We start from the raw sequence: 26,080 nt of genomic DNA, 5'->3' as shown, positions 1-26,080 counted from the left end.
ACATTGCTTTAAGTAGGATGTATGGGGGAGATGGGCTCGAAATGAGGCATGGCCGAAGTAATTGGGGGGTTTGCCTTTTTGATGGAGTGGTATTGGCTTAGCATTCCGTGGAACTATATGACTTCTCTTCTCAAGTTCATTCTGTCCTGGAATGTTTAGGATTGAAGGGCTGCAGGTTTTCTATCGGTTGGGAGTAGTATAGCAGGTGATAATGTAGTTATAGTTTCTCTGTGAAATAGATACTGGTAAACCTCTCGTTGGCTGCTCCTGTGTCATTCCCTGCATATGTAACTTCCACATTAGTTACTACTGGAAGAACCTCTCACGAGAAATTCTTAACACCCAAAGTCCTTAGCTGTCTCGTGCGCCTAAAAAATCTTCTTTCTTTAATACCTCTTTTCCGATTCAAGAATAATTCATCTTGAAACTTTGTGAAGCCTATTTTGTCTAGCTTTTTTTCACTTGTAAAACATTTTCTCCCCTCATTATGTTGATTTCCAGTCTTAACTTTAGTCTGAGGTACGCTAAATCACACCATCTACGTATTTATATGATACATCTCCCAGCTAGTTACTTAAATGTGGTTATGCAGTCTTATTTAAAAGTGGTTTTACGGGTGTGCTCACTGAACGGCTGTCTTCACGCTCTAGGCTTGAGCCCAAATACGTTTGGATTTCACACCGATGGTTTCTGGCTTGCTTCAGTCCCACTTCTGCTAGCTCACCCTGCTTCTGTTGCAAACTGCAGCCATACAGTACGGGAATCCTGCTTTCTTTAAGACGTTCCAGCATTTGCATCTACATCCAACTGCTGCTCGTTTATACATTTGTATTGGTATTTAAATATGGCAAGCTTATTACAGTAATATGGTTCTTATGAATAAAATAGAATCCCTCCCACCCAAACATACTCTACCAAAGCAAACAGCAGTACAATATGCTTAAATAAATGAAATGACCACATGCAAGAGTTTATTCAACATATTTTAATACATAAAAGGAAAAAGAAAATACACCATTTTTTTCTAGGAGGAGATTCGGGTAGCTCATCAGATACTAGTGTCAAGGATTAATACATATCAAAGATGCATACATGCATTTTCTTTCTTTAACTTCTTATTCTGTTTCCTCTCGTTTTTTTTTTCTTTGTAAGTTTAATGTTTCTCTATATTCATTGCATTTTTTTTCTGGGAGTTCAAAGGAGTTCAGGCATGGAAAATATTGCCCCACCTCCATTTCTTGTTCATCCTCTTGGGAACCAAATCCTAAATGGCCTAAGTGGAAAATCGATATGATCAAAACTCCTCCCAAGTTCCTTGGGGCCTGGCATTTTTGATCACTTCATAAACCAAGGGAAATCCTCTTGTGATTATCATGAATATAAGTTATTCAGTTCACGAATGATCAAGGCAACTAATGAATTGATCATCAGAAATGATTCATTGGGTCGTTCCACAGTTCACTTTCCTCTTGCCTCCCAGCGCTTATTGAATGCAGAGATGCACACTCTGACAGCAGGGTCCATGGACAAATGCTTGCACCACCTCTCTCGTGGTTAGCATTGATTACTTTTAACCACTTGCATGCTAATGACAAGGTGAACTCGTCATGAGGCACACTGGATCTGTGCTCATGACAAGGTCAACTCGTCATGTATAATGGGATTCATAAATATGCAGCACAGGAGGGGAAAACCCCTCAGCAGCCAAGTGGTTAAATATCGGCTGTTGGGCAGTGAAGCGCCTGGAGTACTCCTGGCACAGCTCACGCTAAAGTAGAGCTGTTCCTCTTAGAAATTGGGCTGTGATGCTTTGTAAAAAGCTGCCAATGCTAATCCCGCACCATGTTTTGTTTGCCTCTGAAAATCCATTAAAACTGTGTAGTAGTGGAATATGTTCGGATTATACCTGCAGAAGGCACATCCAAATATTGCATTTCAAGAGATTTACAAGCCATTTTGTGGTGGAAGACTGTGTTGCGACCCCTGTTAGCTCTGTGGTCTCATCAGAACTGTGGACTGGTCTTTCTTACTTATGGATGATGCACATTATAGTGCTGGAGTCTTTAGCCCATGAGAGGGAACATTATTCATTTTCTGTTCTCTAGCTACTACCTGGTATTGTCAGGTAATATTATTGCTGGTAGCTTTTGTGTTACTCGAAACGGCATTATTTGGGGTAAACTCTGCATCTTTTGTTCGTTTCTGGGTTTGTTGTTGGTCCTGAGGAGATCTAAATAACAGGAGTTGAAACAACAGTATTAGCAGTGGGGATACCCAGTATCGTGCAGAACCTGGGGACATTTACGTGAAGCGAACAGTGGTTCTCACACAATTATACTTAACAAAAAATAATTGACTTCAAAGATATCCCTCCGTTACTTCACTTAGGACGTCACACATGCTTGCAAAAGGATGTCTAAAGACATACAGATATTATTATGCTGGCACAAATTAATGGTGGCATACAATCATTTAATTGGTCAAATCATAAATAATCATGAAAAGGCAAGTACTACACAACAATTGTGGTGGGGGATATAAGACACAGTGCATTAATGTGTATAACATACATATATACATCAAAACATTTACATTAAGTACAAAAAACCAGATAAAACAAAACATTCAAAAATAGTGACAAAATACATATATATTCACACATTGAACAGAGATTTCTTTACATTGTTTGAGTGATCTTAGCCAAATGTACTACTAATAAGCGTCGACGTTTCAACCCTACTCCATCTTGGGCTAAATTAAAGCATCAAATGAGGGTCTTTTTCAGGACAAGGAATGAAAAAGAGCGTGTAGCCTGCATGACAAAAGAAAAATGTATCAGTAGACGATTAGTTGTGTTTAGACAGCTTTTTAGGTGAGGCATATACAATATTCCCACCACTTCCAATATGGTTCACTTGGAATCCAAAATGTTAGTCCTGTCAAGGAGCTCAACCGTCTTTCTTTGGGGTACGGCAGTCCGTCTAAGTTAGGGCTCTGCATATGTCTAAATAAACGCAGGTCCTCATCAGATAATGCACTAATGATGTTTTGTAAAATTAGAAAGTGACATTACAACATACTGACCTATGAAATAGATTTCCACAGTGCCTTAAATGAAGAAACCACAGGATAGAAATGTCTGTTGGCTTTTGCTGCAAAAGCCCACGGACATTTGAAACTAGTTGAAACAAGTCAGCTAAGAAATCTAGAACTTCACCAATGGTATTTAGAGGCTTATCAAAGGGGGGGGGGTCAATGGGAAGCAGTAGCCTTTGATTTTGTGGTTCCTTTGCTTTTGTGCATGCTGTTTCTACTTCATTGTAGTTAGAGGTCTCTCTGGAGTCTTTGCTTGTGAAAGTGGTGTCTACTCATAATGTTGTGTGGTGAACATCCAGAGTAATGTCCGCTTTTCTGAAGGAAAGCGGAATTGTGCATAAGCGGTGTATGCTGCATCATCCCCAGACAATGGGACTTCAAAAGAAGCTATCCATTTGCCCAAAAGTGTAGATAGAAACTGGAAGTATGTGGCCATAAAGAGTAGAGGAATATAGATTCACGCCACCCTCTGCCACTGGAGTGACTGCATTCCATTTGTTTCGCAAACATAAACCCTGTACCATAATCTGTACTCTTTGGGTTCTTCATCACATGGCCAACTCTGAAGGTGATGTGGAAGGTTCGAGGTTGAAGGAAATGAGTGAGCACATAAAAGCAGGATATATTATTTTGATAAGAGGTATGCTTGGAAGAGGATGTAGCCTGACTGCTAGAGCGGTCGCCCTCGAAGCTGGGGAATTGGGTTTGAGTCTCCCCAGGAACGCTCAACATCCTGCGATTCTGGGCAAATCACGCAATCTCCCAGTGCCTACCAAAAAGGAATGTGCCCATCTGTAATGCAACTGGTGCTCCTGTAAAGGGCTCTGATACCTTTGTGTTACGTTTGCACTATATAAAACTCCGGAAAAGAAACGCATGCAGTCAAGGATATTGTTGGCATGGATGAGGTCGGGAGGGTGAGGTTTCTCACACATTTAGTAATGCACTCAGTGGTGAAGTTGTATTAAAGAGCAGTTAACCTGGCGGATTTGAAACCTCAGCAGAATTGTTGTTGGGAAATAATTGACAGTAATATACGTGCTTTTTATTTGTTCATTGCAAAAACAACAATTGATGGACAGAATGCAGATCAAGGTCATACATTCACATCAGTACAGAGATCCGGGCCTAATTCCACAGTTTTTTTGCTCACCATGCCAGTCCAGTTTGAACCCAGCCATATGCAAATCAGTCTTGACCTTGTCCCCAATGGGAGCAGTCCAGCCCGAGCTGCCAAGCCAGGTCCTCCTTGGACTGGAAACAAGCATCCTTCGCCCTTAGTTGGCAGGACATGCCCAGACGTGGGTCCCTTTCTCACTTTGCCACTGGATTCAAGCTAGCCTGGCTGATGAAGGGTGTTACTCAGAAACCGGTCCCAGGATTACTTGTTTCCGGTTTAGGGAAGACCTGGCTTGGCAGTTCGGGCTGGGCTGTTCCCATGAGGCACAGGGTCAAGACTGATTTGCATATAGCTGGGTCTGATCTGAGGTGGCGAAATGAGCAAAAGAATGATGATGGATTCATCCAAGATCTGTGACTGGGGGTAAGTGTCTGAAAAGTTTCTGCGCTCCGTTCATCATCTCCTTGTGTTTGTTTTATTTGTTTATTGCCGCTTTTTCTATATAATCAAAGTTGTGTTTTCTTTCTGTGTTAAGAGTTGTTTGCTAGAATTCTTTCTTTGGGAGGAGGTGTGTGGCATTTTGATACAATGGTGTTGGTTTGCATTCCGTGGAACTTTAGTACATATGTTCTCCAGTTCATCCTCCTGGAAAGTTTTGGATTTAATGTCTGAAGATGCTCCATCAGTTGGGTGCAAGATAGCTGGTGTTAAGGTGGCTGGAGTTTCTTTGTAGAATAAATACTGGAAATCGTTTTTGAGTGCTCCTGTGTCACCGTTGTCTTCGGATGTAACTTCAATAGCATGGCTTGAAGTGTGATCTACAACCAGTCCGGTGCTTTATACAACACGCTACCTGACAGCAGTCGGAGCCTCTTTGGTTCTTCTGCAATTGCGTCCAGGCATATAACCCATCAAAAACACATGCCTAAAGCAAGCCAGACCTATTGCCTTTGTTAGTGCTGCGGTTTCATATAAATGTAGTATGTTGTGGTCTTTCTTTAACATTTGTAGCCTGAAGCTATGGAAATCTTCTGTGTCTAAGTGTGCACGGCTCCAGCAGTGAGACCAGCCATCTGACTGGCAAAGGGAAGGCGACGCTCTGGTCCTGTTATTAAATAAATTCATCACTTAATGAGAAGTGTGCAGCTGCGCTTACCTAATCTTTCATCAATTGATAACAATTCTTCTGCCGAGAGTTTATTGGCGTAGTTTGTACCACACTTGGGTCGCTGTTTCGGCCACTGTACTGGCTACTTGTTTCTAATAAAATGTTGTGATGACAAGGTCATATATTCCAAGATGACATCTTGCTATTTGGAGGTTGCGTGGAAAGTCTCAAGTTATCTCGGAAATAAAGTTACGACAGACTTGAAGAATCAGATTTGTCTCTCAGAAAAGTGCAGATTTTTGGTGAAAGAAAAAGAAACCTTGGGTCACATGTTATCTGCTGAAAGAGTGACATCGAAAACTGATCTGGTGAGAGATACAAGGATAGCACTGTTGCCTTACGACATGCTGCGGTCCTTTCTTAGACTCTCCAAACTTGGAAAACGTTTTGCAAGCAAAATGGAGTGTTTGAGGGTGTTAATGAGAAAAGGGTACAGTTTTACCTGGGATGACCCACACCAACCCTGTTTCAATACCATCAAAAAGGAGGTGTCTAATGCTGGAATTTTTGTTCCATTTGACAGAAAGCGCAGGGTCTTTGTGACTGTTCATGTAAGAGCAGCTGGGATAGATGTTGTGTGTTCACAAGTACACTCTAGTTCTGAATTGACTGTTGCATTTGCTTCTCGCTCTGACGCAAACGCTGAACTAAGCCATTGCTTCATTGAGAGGGAAGCTTTGGCAGCAACCTCAACAGTCGAATGCTCTAGGACCCATGTGCGAGGTGTGCAGGTTCTACTTCGCTCAGGTCACGACCTCTGATGAAGATGATGTCCTTGACGGGTGCTGGTAAGAGATCTACAAGCTGGGCTAAATTGGTAGCACACTTACAAGAATATAGATATAATACATCCAAGGCTGGAAAAATGTCCAAGCAGACTGCTTATCTGTCCTGCGTATTAACTGGGAAATTGTGGATATGAATGCCGTATCATACGGTGACAAAGACTGGGCAGGTGCGAGCCTAAGTCGGGGAGTAGGGGCTGGCAAGTAATGGTGCTTGGAGATGGATACTGCTGAAATCTTGAGTGGTGTAGAGCAAATTATTTTAAAGCTACGAGAGAAAGCCCCTTACCAAGTGCATTAAGGCCTCTCAAGATTGGGAATGAGTAATCGTTGCTTGGAGGGAAGATGATATTGCGAAGAGATACATTCATATCTTCCGTTGGGGTGTATGGGAAGCTATTTGACATAGCACACAAAGGGCATTTAGGGCAAACGCTACCAAATGAAGCCCAGCATTGTTTTTCTGGTTTTGGTATGACGACTCATGGCCTCCCTTAGTATGGGGGGCATTTCCCCTTACTCCGCTATTCCTTCATACAACGTTTTGAGGTGAGGTATTAATAGTTCTTGGAATTCCTTATAGAAGGCCACGGTCAAATCCGTCTGATCCCTACGCTTTCCCGGCTGGCTTGTCCCGCAGCACAATTCTGATTTCAGCTGTCTGTAGGGGGCCATCAAGAGCTCCCCATGTCCCAAAGCCAGCCAGGGCATCTTAATATGAGTTAGATATTTAATGTCTCCTTGTCCGTTGGGATTTGTGAACTGTATAATGCTGTGTAGTTTGTGCGGAACTGCCGTTCTATGTCACCTGGTGCGTGTAATTTCTGTCCTTCGTCATCTACGATGTCCGTCATCATATCTGGGGGTCCCCGCATCACGGCTAGCGTTGCCCCTGGCGTATACGCTCTCCATATGCACATGCTGTTGCCTAATTCCCCATGTGCTTTATTTCATCATTGGCTGCTACCTGAAACTGCTAACTTTAGTTTGATGTCCTCCTTGATGCTGGGACCCCTGCCACTCTGTAGTGCGCCCTCCAGTGTGACTATGTCTTGCTCTGATTTATCCAGCCTTCCTCCGATGGAGCGGAGGACTACTGCATGCTTTGAGTTTGCGATCCACTGGATGTAGGACTTGAAGGCCTCCCACATAGTCATAAATAATTTAACTGAGCCTACATTCCATATAAAATATTCCTCTATTGCTTGAGTTAACTTTGCTTTAAAAACAGTGTCCAATAATGAGTATGGAGGAAAACGCCAGGTGAAGGCTGGGATTTTACCTCCTCAGTATTCTAGGGCTAGTTGCACCGGTGAGTGGTTAGAGTAAGTTCTTGAGAGATGTGTACAATGTGTGACCCGAGGCTTTAAACCGCTCGGAATTACCCAGTAGTTTGTGCGGGTGTGTGTCATGTGCCGAGGAGTAATGAGTGTACCCTGCTGTGTCAGGGGCTCCATGCCTCCATCTATCAATTCGCCTCCCCCTCTGCATCATATCTAGAATAGCATCTGCTGCTGCGGATGGGTGCCTAACTGGACCCTTGGATCGGTCTATTTCCGGATTTAAAATGCAATTAAAATCTCATATCTGGGCCAGTCCTGCCCATTGTTGGTCCTTTGCTCTATTGTTTGGTAGAATTGAGGATCAGTGTAATTCGGTTCGTACACGCCTATGATTAAAAATGTCAAATTGCCCTTTCGGCACTTGACTATTCTATATCTACCTCCTGCATCTTTGTAGAGCCCTGTCAATGTTACCCCTGAGTGTCCGGCCACCCAGAGGAGCACCCCCCTGGCATGTGATATGTAGCCCGCGGCGTAGCACTGGCCTTGCATCTTGTGCTGTAGGGCGGTATCGTTATCTGGTTTGAGGTGCATTTCTTGCAGGACCGCAATGTCTATTGTTTGTCTCTTGCGATATGCTGCCACTTTCCTGACCTTCTAATTGTAGTTGAGGCCCCTGACATTCCAGGTAAGTAGTCTCATGGTCTGGGTTTTTTATTTTTCTATCCCCACTGGGTCTGCGTCTTTAATTGTGTCAGTATGCTGTTGTACTGATGTAGCACTTGGTATTGAAGCCGGCCACATTTACCCATAAAAGAAAAATACAATAATAAACCCCACTCTTGTTATCCCACCCAGGCTATGTACATCTCTATCATAGCTGCTGTGTAACCCTCCCACCCTCTAAAAACATCCCCAAACCCAATTACATCATTTTAAACATATTTGTAGGTGGAACACACTTTGAGGTAGATGTTGTCAACTCTTCCACTCCCCACCTTTCCCCACCACCCATTTGTCCTATGTATCATTCCAGGTTCCTCTGTATGCTTATGTTAAGCTTATAGAAGAGTTCCCCCCCTTGGGTACCGTGAGTCGCAGTTAACAGCCCCCTACATTGCTGGTCTTATTGTGTATCAAGAGTCAATCTGAGTCATCTCCACAAGAGTGTTTTATTTTTTTTAGAGTTATTGTAACAGTCCTACCAATAATCAGCACTGACATGTCAGCCATGCTAGAGCTTCTGTACCTTCCCCTCTGGAGTGTAAACAGCTAGATCATTTTCATCACAGTTCTGATGTCAGGGTCTCAAGACTCTGTGTATCCGTAGTGAATTATTTGCCGTGTTTACATGTCCACTTGTGTTCTCTGCAGCATCAGTTACCTGCTTCAGTGTTCCGGGTTGTTGTGTGCTTCTTAAACGTCAGTCCGGGACCCTCTGGGGGATCCCAGGCGCCTGTCCTCCTGGTCTTTATAAACTGCGTTGCCAACTTGGGATCTGTGAAGTAATGCGCCCTTCTGTCCAGCTTTATCCTGTGTTGCATGCTGTGTTGTAAGTTTTGTTCCCACAGTCGTTTTTTCGCTGGGAGTAACAGGCTGCGTGCTTCTTGCACCTGTAATGTAAAATCTTGGAATAAGGATATTTCCGCCCCTTCCAGGCGTAATGTTCCCATGTATCGAGCCTTCCTTAGGGCTGTATCGCGGTCTCTGTAGTGCAACAGCCTGGTAATGATTGACCTTGGGGCTGCTCCCGGCATCAGGGGTGCCAGTCAGCAATAGGCATGCTCCACCACAAATATCTCGGGGGATATGTCTCTGCCCAACCGTTCGGTAAGTATTCGCTCAACATATTGCTTCATATTGTATGTCGATCCCGCTATGCCAATAAGTCTGATGTTATTTCTTCTTGATCTGGCCTCCACATCTTCTTTCTTGGACTGGAGCGATTTGAGGAACTTTTGCATTGTCTTATCACCATCAGAAACCCTCTGTTCAACCATGACAAGCCTCTCGTTATGCTTATCTAAGCGTTCTGAAATTCTGTCCCTACAAAATGTTAGGGAGTCTATTTTGCTGTCTATTTTTGATAGACTTTGTTGCATTGTCAAAGGTATATGCTTCAAATCTGCTTCAGGTAACGCCTCTGCGCCATCAGGCGCCATTTCTGTTTCTGTAGAGTTTGTCTCCTGAGACCCAATGGTTTTGCAAAAGTCAAAAGTTCAGCTTTGGTTGCGATTTTATCTTGCTTCCCCATCCTGAAGGCCCACTGCAGGTAGCTGATGGCCCCCCTTTCTTCTCGCTAGCACGCTCTATCTGCCTTTAGTGGTGCCCCCTCTTCCTCAGCAGGCTTTCAGAGTGCTGTATCTGCAGTCATATTTGCTGTGCCGCTCCAATCACCTTAATGAGGGCTCTTATGCCCAGCCACGAGCAGCTGCCTTCCCTTTGGGGCTTTGTGCATTCGGATCTGGAAGCCACTGCACCGATCTGATTCTCTATGCTGAGGGGTTGTTATTGTATCGCCCCGTCTCCCAGGGGGCGATGCCGTCAGTGAGGACATCCTTCGATGGGGTCGCACACCGCTTCTCTCTCGGGCTTCTCCAAAGTACCAAGTGTTGCATCTGCCCATGTGGTTCGTGGGTTCAGTACTCTCCCAGGGTCTCCGTTGCTTGTGCCCTGCTCTCAACTGCGTTGCTGTACTTGCTTAGTCTGTCAGACCTTGCCCTATTCGACTTCTTTCGGCAGGTTACTCACACCGCCGCACAAGGCCCCTGGATCCCAGGACTCAAGGGCACCGACCACGCACCTGACAGCCACTCATATCGCAGGCCGCTCCTTCACGTTGTTACTCTGGCTGCCCGACTCTAGGGAACTTCTGGCTGATTTGTTCCATTCTGCTCCAGGATCACGCCTGTGTGTAACGCCTAGGCGGCGCACGTGTCTCAATCGTCAGGGCTCAAACGTTCCCTGCCATATCCAAAAGACCTCTCACCCGGTCACGTGCCCCCCCACCCCCCGACTGAAAATGCCACCATGACTTTGTTTCCATTGGCAATGATGATAGAAACGTATCCCAGCATGAGTATCTTGCATGTGAGAGATGAAAGAGGGACTTTGTTATTGGCTGAAGACGAGGTATGAACATGTGAGGAAAGGTTTGAATACGTTTTGTGGGCCTTTTGAAGTTAGGGAGGTGCATCGCTGGTATGGCGTACTAGTGCGTGCGGAAAAGTGTTATCACAGGAGAGTTGCCATGTGTGGAAGGAAGGCTGGATGGGTGATATGACTGCAGATATGGATGTAGGGTTTGTGACGATGAGGGATGACTAAGCTGTAAACAATCTGTGGAGGGAAAGCCTTATGAATACCCAATGTTCTAGCAACCATGGTTCTGGTGACAGTAGTCAGACCGGTCAAGGTCACACAGGGTTACAGTTTAACATGTTCGTTGATCAAGCAAGGGTACAAAGTACGAGTACCGCCAATATATTACGGCTCAAGGAGGGGTGTTGGGGACCCCTTACTGGCAAAGGGAAGACCATGGTGAAGTCCTGTTTTTGAATAAATGAATTGCTTAATTCGTCACAACGTTTTACAACAATCATTTTATTGTAAATAATTAGAATTGCTAATTATGTGACCTTCACTGCGTGCGCACTGGTAAAACTCCACAGTTGGAATGAGCAAGTAAACTGAAGATTGTTATGGACCAAGGATTCACACTGCCTTCAGCCTCCTCTCCAGCGCTCTCCCGATTATAAACACTTCCACAACTAGAACTCACCCAGACACCTATCATACATGCAGTGGAAAGCCAAATAACTAGAGCCATGAGGTCTTGGCTTTTCCAATGCTTAGTAAAGTAAATTCAAGTTACAATACAAAATGGCACGATAAGAGTTTACAAATGTTAACCGCATGCGTGCGGGCGGAATTCCGCCTGTACGCTGGGTTTTTAAAAATCGCATTTTACGTGACGAGCTGGGCTCGTCATGAGCGTGCGAGGAGGCTACGCCATGACGAGCCCAGCTCGTCATGAGCGTCAAAGGGGTTAACAAATGGTACGTTTTTACTTGTATAAAATATGCAGTGTATATACACAGTAATGAAAGCCAGTAGGTCCCAAGTGTGAGACGTGTTGCCTTTGATGGTGATTTAAATTTCTTTTTTTTATATGATGTGGCCGAGCCATTGAAAGCCTTTCAGAGGCCTGCCTATGCCTCCGCTCGAGGTCTTCTTGGACCCTTGAGCCCAGAATGTACTGATCCTTCATGTGACTTATGCGTGCTACCACTCTACTATGTCATGTCATGCCCAACGAAAGGCAAACCACTAATCTTTGCTGTAACTCAATATCTATCTACTGACTGAATTCTACAGTGTGAAAGAAGAAAACCTATGATCAGTCACGCCTGGCCTGCTTGCAAATTGTGCAAAATATCTTATTCAAATAGCCGACCCTTGTTAATTATCATGTATGAGAGCACCTTCAAACTTGGATTCATGATGTGCGCGGAACAAAAACTTCTTAAGACTATAATATTGCTCCATGTATAATAATAATACTCAAGGGCTCGTTTAGGGTGCACGTGGCAAATGACTTGGCTTTAAGTTCTCTAAAGGCGTTGTCAGTAAGAAAGGGAGCAGGAGTGTCTCCGAGTTCATGTTTAGAAATGATCACTTTTAACAAATTTCATCAATGCAGTGATATGTGATGTATTCAGGTGAAGCGCTTCCAGTGTTAAATAATTAAACTTTTCTGAATTTTTAAAAGGCTTTCGCATATTTCTAAAGATTTATTTTAATGATTTACATGGCAAATATTTTCAAGGCTTGGCTTGTGCATGGGCTCGTAAAGCCAAGCCAAACCCTTGGTTATTTTCTCTTTAGTTTTTTGTTGACTCGCCCACTACTACTTTATTATGTAACTCGACCATGTTGGTCCTTGAGGCTGGTACTTTCTTGTGCAAACTCTTCATACTTATTGTACTGGTGCTTCATTCGAGCAGTGATCCTTCGAACGGTCGCTTCTTGCGGGTGACTGCTTTGCTGGTTAGTATTGACCCAATATGATCCACCTGAATTGGACACAGCTATGTCTTCATTGCTGTTTATTATTTGATTGACCCGGAGTCTTAAAATGTTTCATATCGCATCTGTGAACCTTGCCTGTCTGCATGATTTGCATATGCAGCATTTCCTTCTTTCAGAGTTTATTAATCATTTTTTTCTTTCTTTACTAGAAGTTGGAGAACGAGTGACTTGGCCTTGCTGTCTCAAGAGTAAACCTCTCAGGATGGTGTCCAGACAGCATCTTCCACTAGTGAATGGCTGAGGCGAATCCTGCTCAGGAATAGTGACCAGTTGGAATCTACTAAAGCAAACCTGTACAACACCTATCACTCGGAGCGCCCCTTCGTGTGCTTGGTTATTTTTAACTGAATGCGACTTTTAAGAGTGTCGGGCAGAAGCTTCTTGCTCATTGCTTTGAACTTTGGGGATTGAAAGGAGTGGAGAAGAGCGATGGTGCCAGCAGTTTGAGCAGCTGCAGCTGGGTTGCAGAGCACGCACCAGCAGATCGAAAGGAAGAAGCACTCAGCCTGTGGCTCTGCTGTCCACCCCCTCCCCTTTTGCAGAAAAGGATTTTAGGATCAGACTCTTGCCAGCTGTTGCTTGGTTTAACCGTTGGAGAACAAAGGAAACGGCCTGGACTTCACCCATCACCTCAGATGCTGCTCTTCCGTTGAGCCCCATCCCCAGGACTGCTTTCTTACCAATTGACACAATGTGGAGTCCCACACAGCAGATTTGAAATGCCTTGTTTAGTTTCCTTTGACTCCTATAGAACACTAGCAGATGCCCCCATCACTGGCCCTGTCCTCCTACTGCTACCCCAGTAAACTGGGCATGTGTGGCCCTTGGCCTTCCTACATCTGAGTGTACTTGATGAAGTTTCTTTGTCAGTAGTCCTCTTGCAGTGCATAGTCACCTTGTATAAGTCTCCTGTGGAGTCATGTGAATTTCTGGCATTTTTCCATATAAACACACAATCTGCAGCATTTCTTCACCTGCCTGCTCTTAACTGATGCTGTTTTGTTAGCGATTGGAACCCCACCATCCCCAGCCCTCCTTTCCTAACCCCTCCCTCCTCACTCCCTTGCCCTCTGTCCCTTATTGGGCTTGGGCTATGAGTCACGGGAGATCATCGCTCTCAGCTCCAAGATGCCCGCAGGTTCGACAAAGAGGTTCAAACCCAGCAAGTACATCCCGGTGTCTGCGGCCATCATCTTCCTTGTCGGCTCCACGACCCTCTTCTTTGCCTTCACGTGAGTGTTGTCATACAACTTCCACTGTCTGGAGTGCTGGGTTTGCAGTAGTGTCCTCTGTCTCTCTCTTGTTACTCTTTTTCTCTCTGGTTTCTCTCTCATTACTTTTTTTCTATTGTTACTCTCTCTCTCATTTCTAGCTCTCTCGTTATTTTGTTTATGTGGCGATAATCATATTCAGGTCTCACAACAACCTGTACTCTAGTACTCCAATTTACGCCCAGGTTTGTAATATGTCGTCCTAGTCCAGAATCTGAAAATAAAATGAGTTGTTGGTTGTGCTCATGTTCTTTGGCAAAGCATCTCAGTTTCCTTCAGCACATGCTCCGCTCCGCATTCAGACACAGGGCCCAGTGTGGGGCACTCTTTCTTAATACGGTGCGCTACTTTCAGAATCCGGGCCCAGATTGGAGTCTCAAATAGAGCATTTTCTGCCTTTGGAATTTTCAGAAAATGTAGAGTTGTGGGTAAGGTCTAAAGCGCATGAATACTCTGAACCCTTAGTCTGATCTTAAAGCCAAACTTTAAGCCAACTAAGCATAAAGTGTTAGCCCCAATGGTAAACAAAATGGAAAGCCGCATGTTGGGACTACAACGTGTACTTTGGTGTGAGCACAGAATCTGTATATATATCTGTCAGACCTACTGTGCGACTCCACCTTGCACCCATGTAATTAGTATAAAATTAGGAGTGAGGCCGGCATCACATTCTTGGCACAAGTATAGAATGCAGGGCAGAGAATTGTGAATTAAGCATATGCTTTGTTGTGCATCCACTGTCTTAGTGTTGGGCCTACTCTTCTGCTCTGCTTTGGGCTTATGGACTAAATGCATAGTGGACTGTCTGGCTTCCTGTGTGCGTGGTCTCTCATAGCAAACTTACAGCAAGAACGGATTAGAGTCCGGTCTGTGGTAATGTGACCATGGGCTGGTGCTGTAAGACCTCTTTGCTGCATCATTGTGCTCATGGTTTGGAATGGAATTGGGTTGCTTCACCAATTAATATGTGCTCTCGCATACACTGGTGTGCTCACCCCTTGGTTTTAGGTGGCGACGATCTATCTGCAGGCGCTAGCCCTTCTCTTCTGTGGCCTCCCTGCCGGCCCACACTTCAGCCAGTAGCCCGCCCCTACCCTCCTCTTTCTTCATCTAGTCTGGACTGTCTCGGAGAGGGGAGTGGCTAACTCCTTATCTCCCACTTCCTTTTAGCCCTCATGTCATTGTGAGGTGGATAATGAGTTGCTTCTTGTTTGTTCTGTCTCCCACATAAAAGGAATGGGTTTCCCTCTGTGCTAAACCTGTAGGTCTCTCAGCGCTGGCAGTTTCCAATTTGATTCTGGAAATCTAAATTGACGCCCAGCACCTCTTCTCATGCTCTCACTTGTTTTCTTGTGGGGACAGATCGTCCACGCCAAACTCTACACTTCACATAAGTTCCCCTGTGTGTTATGCTAGGCATGCACTTCTCTCATGGCCTGGGGACCTGATTTTAGTAAGCTTTATGGGAGCTAGAAGTGGAGTTCAGGGACATTGCACCTTTCCCTATGCTCTGCTTGGGCGTCCCGCCCTACATCTGTGTGTTTTTTTTCTTTCTTTTTTTTAGGTCAAGCCAGGGCAGGACATGCGCTGTTCTGCTAGGCATGCTGTATTGGAGTATGCACTTGAAGCCCCCACCCATATTTGTCATTGACTTGTGTCATGTCCTTCATAAATGCTGGCTTATAATATGTAAATTGGTTTGTTAGTCCCTCCTTAGTACTGCCTTGTCTTCATTTGTAACCTCCTATGAGGACACCCCCCTATTACATGTGTTGTTGCTGGATAAGCTTAAATTGCAACATCCGAGTAATATTTTGTTTAATGGTTTTTTCATGCCTGCTGTTGAAGGCAGGACAAGCTCTCGCAACAGCTTTATTATTTTTGTTTACATCGCAAAGAACGCCACGCTGATAGTGGCAGCCGTGCCTTTGTTTAACTTGCCACGCCAAATTCGGCTGCATGTTTTTTTATTTTTTATTATTATTTGTTTTAATTGTTTTGTAAATTGCCCCATGCTGCACTTTCACTTCGTCAGCCGTGCCCCTTTCCTTAAAAGAGCCGAGTCTAAGGAAAGGGGCATGGCCACCATTAAAGTGAAAGTGCAGCATAGGGGTCTTTTGCAAAAAAAAGCATTTGTTTGTCCAAAGTTTTGCAAAAGCACCCCATACCGCACTTTCACTTTAATGGCAGCCACACCCCTTTCTGTAGACATGGCTTGTCTAAAGAAAGGAGCGCGGCTTTGATATAACCGTAAAAGCGCAGCATGGGTATTTTTACAAACTAGCAATTGTAATGCAATAGGTGTCTCATTTACAAAACTCACGTAAATGCGAGACCTATTGCATTGCAAATGCTTGTTTTTTTTACATTGGGATCTCCACTTGGCTACTTCATAAAGGTTTGCTATTTCAGCACATATAAGTTGTTGGGTGTGACAGTTCACAAGGCAGGAGCCAATAAACTGCTGGTTAAATATGTATTCAAATTGCAGGTGATAGGTAGGTTTCACAAACTCAGCAACTTTGCTGAAAAGTTAAATGTCACCGATCATGCACCGATCTTGCACTGTCAAGTAACGGTTCGTTTAAAAAATGTAACTACTTTACCAAATAGGATATACAGTGCCCTGAAGTATATGGCTACCAAGCATTTAACCTGCTTCTAAGCCTTCATTGTTTTGGCATAAAAAGTAGTTCAGAAATGGGTAGATTAGACGTGCCAAGGATGACACAATATGTTCAAGAGGGGAGGGCTAGATTAGAGTACAAGTCTTATAATTCCATTGTCAGCTGATCTGTGCACTGCACACCTTAAATTCTAGTTTAGCAAGAAAACCGGTTTAAGAAGTGACCACAACCATTGCATAAAATATTTTTAGGTCTTGTCTAAAACAGAGCACATGCACTGTCGCTTATGAGACCTTGTTTAGTATAGGGGCTTGGAGCCCACCCATTGTTTACTTTTCATTGACTTGATTGTTGCTCATTCATTGCTGCTACACTGTATTCACTGCCTCCTAATTGGCAAGTGCATGCCAATTTCACTTCCTCTTCTTTCATTTGGAGCATGGTCCAAGTACTGATATCTTTATTTTAAAAAGTGTAGTGTAGTTCCTATATTCCCAATAGGCTCTGCACATTGGAATAATATATCCTGTAGTTTAGTATATTAAACTTAATTGTGAGTGCCAGCTATCTCAGAGGTCACTAGAAACTTTCTCGAATTCACAAGAAGGGATTAGTTTCTAACAACCACATAAACATGGCATCTTTGTTTCCAAAGAATAAGAAATCAATCTCTAGAGTCGCGGAAACAATAGATAGCTATTTTACTCAGGCAATGCTTCGTTTCACCAGAAATGTACTGCTACAATCGTAGTACTGGTTATAAAGTACAATACATATAATACGAAAAGTATTATAAAGTAGTACTGTCAAAGCATGGTATGGTTTCGCAGCCATAAAATACATAAAATGCATACAGTGATAAAATAATGACAAAAAGTACTCAACTGGTGCTTCTAGAATACGCCTACCCCGGTGTACCTAACCTAGGTCTAGTACAAGGGAAAGAAGTAAGTGAGGTGTAGCCTAGTTTTAGTATTAGTTGCCAAGAATCTATTCCAAGAATTCTCTTAGGGTCTAATCAGCTCCGTTTCTTGGTTTTAGAATGAAGGAGGTCTTGTATCTCTCTCTCAGGACTCGATTTCCCAGCAACCCGCAAGGGTAGCCTGGAAACACTGGAGCTGGATTTCTCAGCAAAAGAAAAGACAGAGTCTCTCAGTGCGTCAGCTGGAGGTTCGGCTTCCTTCGGTACTTGCTGCTGCAGGGCGCGTCGGGCAAGTAGATAGTCTAACTGCTCCAAACCACAGTGTGTTTGTCTGGGCAAATGTAGGCATATTTATACCTTGAAGGTGCCGAGTTTGACGTATGATTGGACATAATAACGTCATCATATTTAAACTGTTTCGTTTTTTTAGGACAAGGCCAAATATTGTCATTCGGACGTTTTCAAAAGAAATCTTGTTCTACTTTAAGCAGATTACTCTGTGCCAACAAGTTCTATTTTGGAAAAAGTTCAAATTTGTTAGACGGTTTGTTTTGAAAAAACGAAGGCCGAATTTCAGAGTTCAGGGAACGCTGTGTGAATTAGTCAAAAGTTATTCTCGGTGTCAGGAGAAAACATCAGATCGTCTACGTTGGCAAAGAAACAGTCTACCATAGTAGGCGAAAGTGGAACCACTTCAGTTAGCAAGTCAAATGTACATAGATGAGGATCATCGCCTTCAGGGTTTGATGCATTAGCAATGTCCGCATTAGGTGGTACCTGTGTGCCTGTAGTGTCACGTATCTCACCCTCAGTTAGACTTGCCGGTGAGATCTCAATGAATGCCGTCATCAGAATGGGCAGCCGTTGGGGGCAACAAGATGCACGAGTCGTTACCGGACCTAGCAAAGCGTCAACATCCGATGGCAAGGACTGATGGGAGTGTAAGACAAACATCCAACACGCATTCTTCTCTGCAAACCAGGCATCGCAGTGTGGTAAATAAATAAATAATACCCTATTTTTGAATGAATAAATGAATAACAGATAGCTCAATAAATAAGAGTCAAGATTCGAGGTAGTAGGAGTTTGCAGGTTTAATACAGCATAAGGACAGGAACAGGACAACCTGCACAGGAATAGGATGGCAGCCCCTAGCAGCGCTGCCGGGTTCAGGATCGGGACATAAGCAGGAAAGGGATCGGAACCGGAACGACTTTTTAATAACAGTACATGAGCATATATACATAACGCAAACACATAGCATTACATTGCAATGGGCGTAGCAGTGGGTGGAGCAGAAGGCGTGACGCGTAGCAGTCGCGAAAGATAAGAGTGAAAATGGGTGTAACAGGGCGTATACATAGACATGTGATGCAAACGTAACAGAATATGTCATGAATGGGGCGGAAACATTTGGAGGGGGCTACCTAAGGAGCCGGGACCTCTAACCTGGTGGTGCGCGCAAACTGGTAATGACGTGTTACTAGGAGAAGCTGGGGGCTATGAACTCTGTGTTAGGAGCAGAGACTGAAGTCTGGAGAGTCAGGGCGACATGTACCTAAGCAGTATCTAGTATCTGATGTTTAGAGAACATGTTGATATAAACTAGAAGTCAGGAGGGGAAAGGCTGACAGACACTAAGACTGGACCATACATTATTCTACATGTAGTGCGTGATGAGGAATATGAAATGACCATTAATACAGTATTTCTCTTACATGGAGCCGGAAAGGCTAGACAATGACGGAAACTATTGATGCAGTTCAGTAGCTTAGGAATGCAGGGAAGGAGGACTGAACTGATAACTGGAACAATAACATACTCTTGGCAGACTCAGAGGCAGAGCCAGGCTGAACCGGGCACTGCGAGGCAGGAAGTAAGTGAAGGGTCGAGGATACAGGTGGGGGCTGTATTGCTCCTCAGCGAGGCTTCAGGAGACAGGAGCTGAATCTGGAGTCCAGGCCCTATTGAGGCCTAGAAACGGGGACTTTATAATGGAATAACGTGCACACTGAGAAACGTGGCAACGTAGCTTTACATAGGCCTGATATTCGTAGTATTCACGAGAACTGGAAACTGGCATACTAGAGGTGGACACAACTGTAATTGCGTCATTAATCGAACATAGGGAATGCATATGCATATTTAATCATGCACACATAACATATGATGGATGACACGTAGGGACACAGAACATGGCAAAATTTACTTTTCCACATTCCCTCCTTGTCACTACGTTTCCATCAGGAAACATCAATATTCATGATACCATCTATCATTTCATACAGTATCATTTGCTCGTCTCGAATTATCCTGGAACAGGATTTAGAACGGGGCTTGGGACTAGGAATACAAGAGGTAGCACAGATGCCGCAAATCGCAGGGCCACATTGTATACAGAGGCAGCAGCTGAATATGATCGCTACTGCAATACCTAGAAAGGACAAGACTTTCCATCCCCAGGCAGAAATTATATTCCAGAACCAACCGGACCATGTCCAGGTGCCTGGATCTTGGTGTAACAGATGGGCAATTTTATGGAGTCTGGTTATAGCTGAATAAACAGACGGCGCCTTATTTGGAATGAAAATGCAGCAACTAGATCCGATGACTCTACAGGCCCCGCCCCTATCGGCCAGTATGACGTCAAGGACGAGACGATTCTGTAAAACGACAAATCTCATAGCAGATTGCTCTTCAGTTAAGTTACCTAGAGCAGAGGCAGTCTCATTTACTACAGCTTCGAGGGTTCTGGTTAACCTACGGATTAGCTTACTATTCTGGATAGGTCCTATAAAGAAAAAGAAACCTCTATTGAAATCTGTATACTGTTCTAGGGCAGTTTCAGTATAATCGACAATTGGGGACTCCCTTCTATGTCTAATGTGTACTAGATGTGTGTTTCTATGATAATCAGGTGGGGCTAGGAAAACTGGTGGCAGTAGGAAGGCAATGTAACAGGTTCCCTCCCAATCGAGGGGCAGACGAACATATGCAGTTTGACCACAAATAAAATAAGAATGACGTGAAGCTTTGAAAATGGATTTCCCACTGTCACTATACTTGACAATAGTAGTACAATCGCTGTGTCCTACATGTACGGAACCATTATTTCGGACACATAATTCGCCTTTGACTGGTAGTACTGAAATAGCAGGTAAGTCTGGAGTAGTATCAGACTGAACATTCAGGACCATGAAATTCGAAGAATAATTACCTAAATTATACACTTCATTTTCTAGATCTAACCCTGTTCTGTGGGGAAGACCTTGCTTGTCTGGAAAACATGTACTGTTAAGGAAAGACATATCTGTTGAGGATGACGTTAACGTGGACCATGCTCCACACGAACCATTATGTGAAAATGGATAAGGAAAGAGTGGCAGAACTCCCTTCGGTGTCTGGAAAGGGGGGAGTCGACCACACACCCAACAATTAGTGGTATTGCTGGTCTGGTGTGAATAATGTAACATGCGGATGAAAGAATTATTACGCATAGCGAGGCGGTAAGAGAGTTCATGAGGAGGCAGATCACTAAACGTGTGCTCTACTGTAGCATTAGCAGACTTATTTACATGAGAAACTGGAAAATACAAGTAGAATGCATAACCGGTGCAGGAAATCATAATGCTGAGAAATAATATGAAACTTAGAAAAACGATACATCGGATTGAGTTTTGACTAACTCTCTCACTATGGGGGTCTATTTTATACATGTCAGAAACAGTCTAACCGTTTCACCTAGGGGAGGACTTAGACAATCAAACTGGCTGACTTATTTTACTAGACCGGAGTTTCAACTTGTACTCCTGTTGCGGAGTTTTCTCTAACAGGGGAGGGTTTGTAGCAATGTCTTTTGCGGGACAGTCCTTGAGAACAATATTTTGGCAATCCTTCAAATCCTGGGAAATGTTCTTTGAGACGGGTTTCAGTCCATAAAACTTCTTTACGTGCGAAAGGTGCACCCAGCCTTTGCGTCCCTCCAACTTCACGGCTGTACGGGTGGCGAGGAGGACCTGTCGGGGCTCCTTCCAGCGTGGCTCCAGCGGACTTGAGCGGTCAAAATTGCGGACCAGGACCATGGATCCTGGAACGATTTCATGCGGTGCCACCTCGGTATTGTCTGGAAATGCGGCGGCAACCTGTGAACGACAAGAGTTGAGGGCAGACATCAAGGAAGCTAGGTAATCTGTCAGCATATTACTTGAAACATCGGTAATACTTCGGGGTCTGGGTGTACCCCACATGTTAGGGGGGCGGCCGAAAACGACCTCATACGGGGACAGACCTGATCTGGAATGTGCGACCATGCGCATATAAAATAAAGCGACTGGCAGAGCTACTAGCCAGTCCACACCTTTCTCTTGACAAACTTTTGCGATACGGATTTTCAAAGTCTGGTTATGTCTCTCTACGAGACCGGCTGCTTCAGGATGACGTACACAATGAAACTTCCACTGGTACCCTAACAAAAGGGAAACATGCTTCATCAACTCAGATGAGAATGGCTGGCCGTTGTCAGAATATACGACCCTAGGGAGTCCATAACGGGGGAAGAACTCACGAACCAACTGCTTGGCAGTGGTCGCGGCTGTGTAATCTGGGACTGGATATGCTTCTGTCCACCTGGACAAAGCGCATACAACTACAAGGACATACTTGAAACCTCGACATCGTTCCATCTGAATATAATCCATCTGGAGGACTTCAAAAGGGTGGTCAGGGGGCTGGAATCCACCTTGTTCCACCGGGACACTTTTACCTGGATTAAACTGACAACATATCATACAGGTACGGACTTTCTGTTTGGCTGCAGCTTGTAAATGCTTGTTGAACCAGATGTTCTGGATACTGTCTAACATAGCTTTTTCTCCTAAATGTGCTGGACTATGTGCGGTATTAATAATGACTTGAACCATAGAGTCGGGGAGAAACCATGTGGCTCTACCCTTCGTTAACCATCCTTGATCTGTCTGGACCCCTCCTTGTTCGGACCATTTCTTGATTTCTTCAGGAGTAGCATGTAACTGTATGTCTATGACATCTTGTGTGGGGTCTTTAACTGTCATACATGTAATCGGATCTGGAGTGTGTGTCATGTTAACTGGAATGTCTAGAGTCTGTGCTGTAAGCTTGGCTGTGCGGTCTGCTAAATCGTTACCTTGAGAAATAATGTCAGTAACTTTCGTATGTGCTTTGCACTTCATGATAGCGATAGATGTCGGTAAATGTATGGCATCTAACAGAGCTTGAATAAGGAGACCATGCTGAATCTTGGTTCCATGAGAAGTCATGAAACCTCTCTCTTGCCAGAGCACTCCGAAGTCGTGTACAACTCCAAATGCGTAGCGTGAATCTGTGTAAACATTAACTTTCAAGTTCTTGGCGTGTATACAGGCTTGGGTCAGAGCGACTAGCTCTGCTGCTTGAGCGGACAGGGTGTCAATACGGTGTGTTTCAATAACTTCGATGTCAGTAGTCACTGCATACGCGGCGACTAGTTCTCCTGTACTTGTTCTCATACATGAACCATCCACATAAAGTGTCAGGTCGGGGTCTGGTAACGGAATATCTGTCAGATCTTGTCTTGGCTTTGTCGTAATGTTAACTACTTCCACACAGTCGTGTGTGGCAGAATTCGAAGTAACTGATGGTAACAGTGTAGCAGGATTTAAAACGTTGCAGCGTCTGATTTCTATGTGTGGCTGGAACAGTGTCAATTCATAACCTGTTAAACGTGCAATTGTCAAGTGCTGAGTCTGTGTTCGGTTTAAAAGAACTTCCACGGAGTGTGGAACTTGTACTGTCAAGGAATGTCCTAATACTATGGAATCACTTTGTCTGATAGCTAGGGCTGTGGCTGCAACTGACTTGAGGCACGCAGGGAGAGCCTGGGCTACAGGATCTAATGTGCTCGAAAAATAAGCACATGGCTTGTATTGTCCTGCTTGATCTTGTGTGAGAACAGATAATGCTGTACCTTCGCGTTCAGTGACGAAAAGTGTAAAAGGCTTACTGTAGTTCGGTGTCGCTAGAACTGGAGCTTGGCATAGGGCTTTCTTTAACTCATTGAAACAGAGTGTATGTTCAGATGTCCAAGGGAGGACAGTCGATACGGCTGCCTCCTGTGTCGTTAACTGTATCAGTGGCTTGGCTAGAAATGCATACTGAGGAATCCATTGTCTGCAGTAAGAAGTAAGGCCGATAAAAGCACGTACCTCCTTCTGGGTCTTGGGCTGAGGAAGACTCGCTATTAACTGGATACGGTCTGGTGTCAACTGCCTACCCCTCTTGGACAGTAAGTGTCCTAAGTAGACCACTTGCTGGACACAGAATTGAAGCTTAGAAGGGGACACCTTGTGCCCCATCTCGGCTAGGAAATACAAGACTGTAAGGGATGCTCGCTCGCAAGCACGTTCAGAACGGGCTGTGATCAGGAGATCATCGACATACTGGAGCAGGGCAGTGTCAGTTGGCATGTGAATGTCGTCTAGTTGTCTTTTAAGTGCTTGACTGTAAATGCTAGGGCTTTCTGTGAAACCTTGAGGAGCTCGTGTGAACATATAGCTTCTTCCATTTAAACAAAATCCGAAAAGGAACTGGCTGTCTGGATGAATAGGGACACTGAAAAACGCGTTCTTGAGGTCGATTACAGTAAAGAACGTGGCTTCGGAATCAATGGCTGTCAATAGGGAAGAGATATCTGGAACGACTGGGTACTGAGGAATAATACACTTATTAAGTTCTCGTAGGTCAATCACTAATCGATATACTGGGGGTGCATTCGGATCAGTACGTTTCATGACTGGAATGATCGGAGAATTGCATACATTGGAGTCAGTTTCTACAACTACTCCTTGAGCCATGAGCTCGTCAATAATTTTGGATAAGGCTGCTACAGCCTCAGGTGGCAATCTGTACTGTCTGATTCGTGGTAACACTACACCTGGCTTGAGAGTCACACGATAGGGTGTGATTTGCATATAACCAACATCAGTTGGACCTTGCGCCCATAGATGCTGCGGAACATTAGACAATCTGGGATCAAAATCCCGTAATACATAGTGACCCTTAAAGTCACGTAGGAACAATCGTATTCCCTCTGGGGAACAGCATATAACTGCACCTAACTCTTTCAGTGTTTTAATACCTAATAGATTCTCTGGACACGACTTAGTAAGTAACAGGTCAGTAGTACGGGACAATGGACCTACTTCTAGAGTAACTGGCTTTGATATTTCATTTACGATAGGCTTTCCTGAAAATCCAAGGGAAACATTTCTTGAGCCTGAGAGCGGAGCCCCTGGAACTTCGGCGTGGTTAATTGTGGTCCTACTTGCCCCTGTATCAATCAAAAACTTTCTGTCTTTCCCTAATACTTGACTGTGAACATAGGGACCTTCTTGATCTACAGGTATCTCGATGAGAGGCAAGCCTACCTCCCTCTCTAGGCTGTTTCATGAATATGGCTGATACTCTGGATACTCAGACTGTGCATACTGGTACATCTGCTGTGTAACGTGCTGTGTTGCAGCAATAGGCTGCGGTGCGGTAACTGTCTGTGGTGCATTCTGTGGCTGAGGAATCTGTGAAACTTGTTCTTGTCTAGGCGGACGTGGTCTTTCTTTAGTCTTACCAGTAGCTATGTTGTGTTTCAGAACTGCACACTCGTTTATAAAATGACCTGGCTGTTTACAATAATTGCAGTTCCCTTTAACGGGAGCTGCAGGATGACTGGCTTGATTCGGACCCCTCTTCTGACTGTCTTGAGGAACAGATTGTGCAACTAGTACTTTCATTTTCGTGTCTTTCATACGTTTTCTCTCGTGTTCTTGCTCTTCTCTGATTCTGTTCTGGTGGTATTGGAGCATCTGTAACATCTGGGACGGGGTATTAGCTTGCCAGGTACTTTCGACTTTCAAAACTCGATTTTTAATTTGTGGACTTGAATTCTCGACTAATTTAGTAACAAAAAGATGAGGGTATGACTCACTACTTGTCTTGAGGCCACTGTTGATGCTAAAACATTTCTCAAATCTAGAATAAAAATCACTAATATCTTCGTCTTGTTTCTGTTTACAGGCTGAGATTGCATCCCAGTCTTCTTTTCTAGTTGTCAATAACCTGGGTAAAACTTGTATTAATAATTCCGGTAATTCTTTACATTTCGCTCCAAGACCGGTACCTGGTACTCGTGCCTTGTCTTCAGCTTCTAGAACTGCCCAATCGATCTTTTTCTCTCCCACCTCCCATTCTTTTTCCTTGAGCTTTTCATACACCCCTGCGGGCAGCAGAACCTTTAACATTTTAATAACGTCTGGATACGTGTATTCTCCCATACGGAGCATGTCCTTTAATTCTCGGTGGAACCCTGCTGGATCTTTATCATGACAGGGAATTAATTTCTTCATCTCTAGGAGTTCCATCTTTGTAATCGGAGTGTAAACAAACACTCGTTCTAGTTCGCCACCCGTTCCTCTAACTGGGTGGACTTCTCGTAACGGATTCTGTCTCTCTATGTAAAATGGTTTACTTTCTGGGGGTGAGACATGAACAAAATGCGGGTTCAGAAACGTTCTATATTTGTGACGCTGTTCTAGAATGACACTAAGTAAATCGGTACCTAAACCTTTCCATCTATACTGGAGTAGCTCGTTCAGGACATCCTGTAACGGGCCTGGATCAGAATGTTGACCCTCATACAATGTAATGAGGTG

At 44.2% G+C, this 26,080-nt stretch overlaps 1 protein-coding gene across 2 annotated transcripts in view; it reads left to right on the top strand.

Moving 5' to 3' along the window:
* The window catches only part of ZDHHC5 (zDHHC palmitoyltransferase 5), a 363,343-nt gene that overhangs the window by 54,484 nt on the left and 282,779 nt on the right, over window positions 1–26,080 (top strand). Inside the window, exon 2 of one of the 2 annotated variants that reach the window (XM_078674125.1) lies at window positions 12,693–13,775. The exons of the other annotated variant lie outside the window; for it this stretch is intronic. Coding sequence (XP_078530251.1) covers window positions 13,672–13,775 — 104 coding nt within the window. The 5' untranslated portion in view covers window positions 12,693–13,671. The remainder of the gene's footprint in view (window positions 1–12,692; window positions 13,776–26,080) is intronic. 2 annotated transcript variants of the gene reach the window in all.

Source organism: Lissotriton helveticus, chromosome 1_1 (assembly GCF_964261635.1).
Source record: "Lissotriton helveticus chromosome 1_1, aLisHel1.1, whole genome shotgun sequence".
Taxonomy (NCBI): domain Eukaryota; kingdom Metazoa; phylum Chordata; class Amphibia; order Caudata; family Salamandridae; genus Lissotriton; species Lissotriton helveticus.
This window is presented reverse-complemented; position numbering and strand designations above follow the sequence as displayed.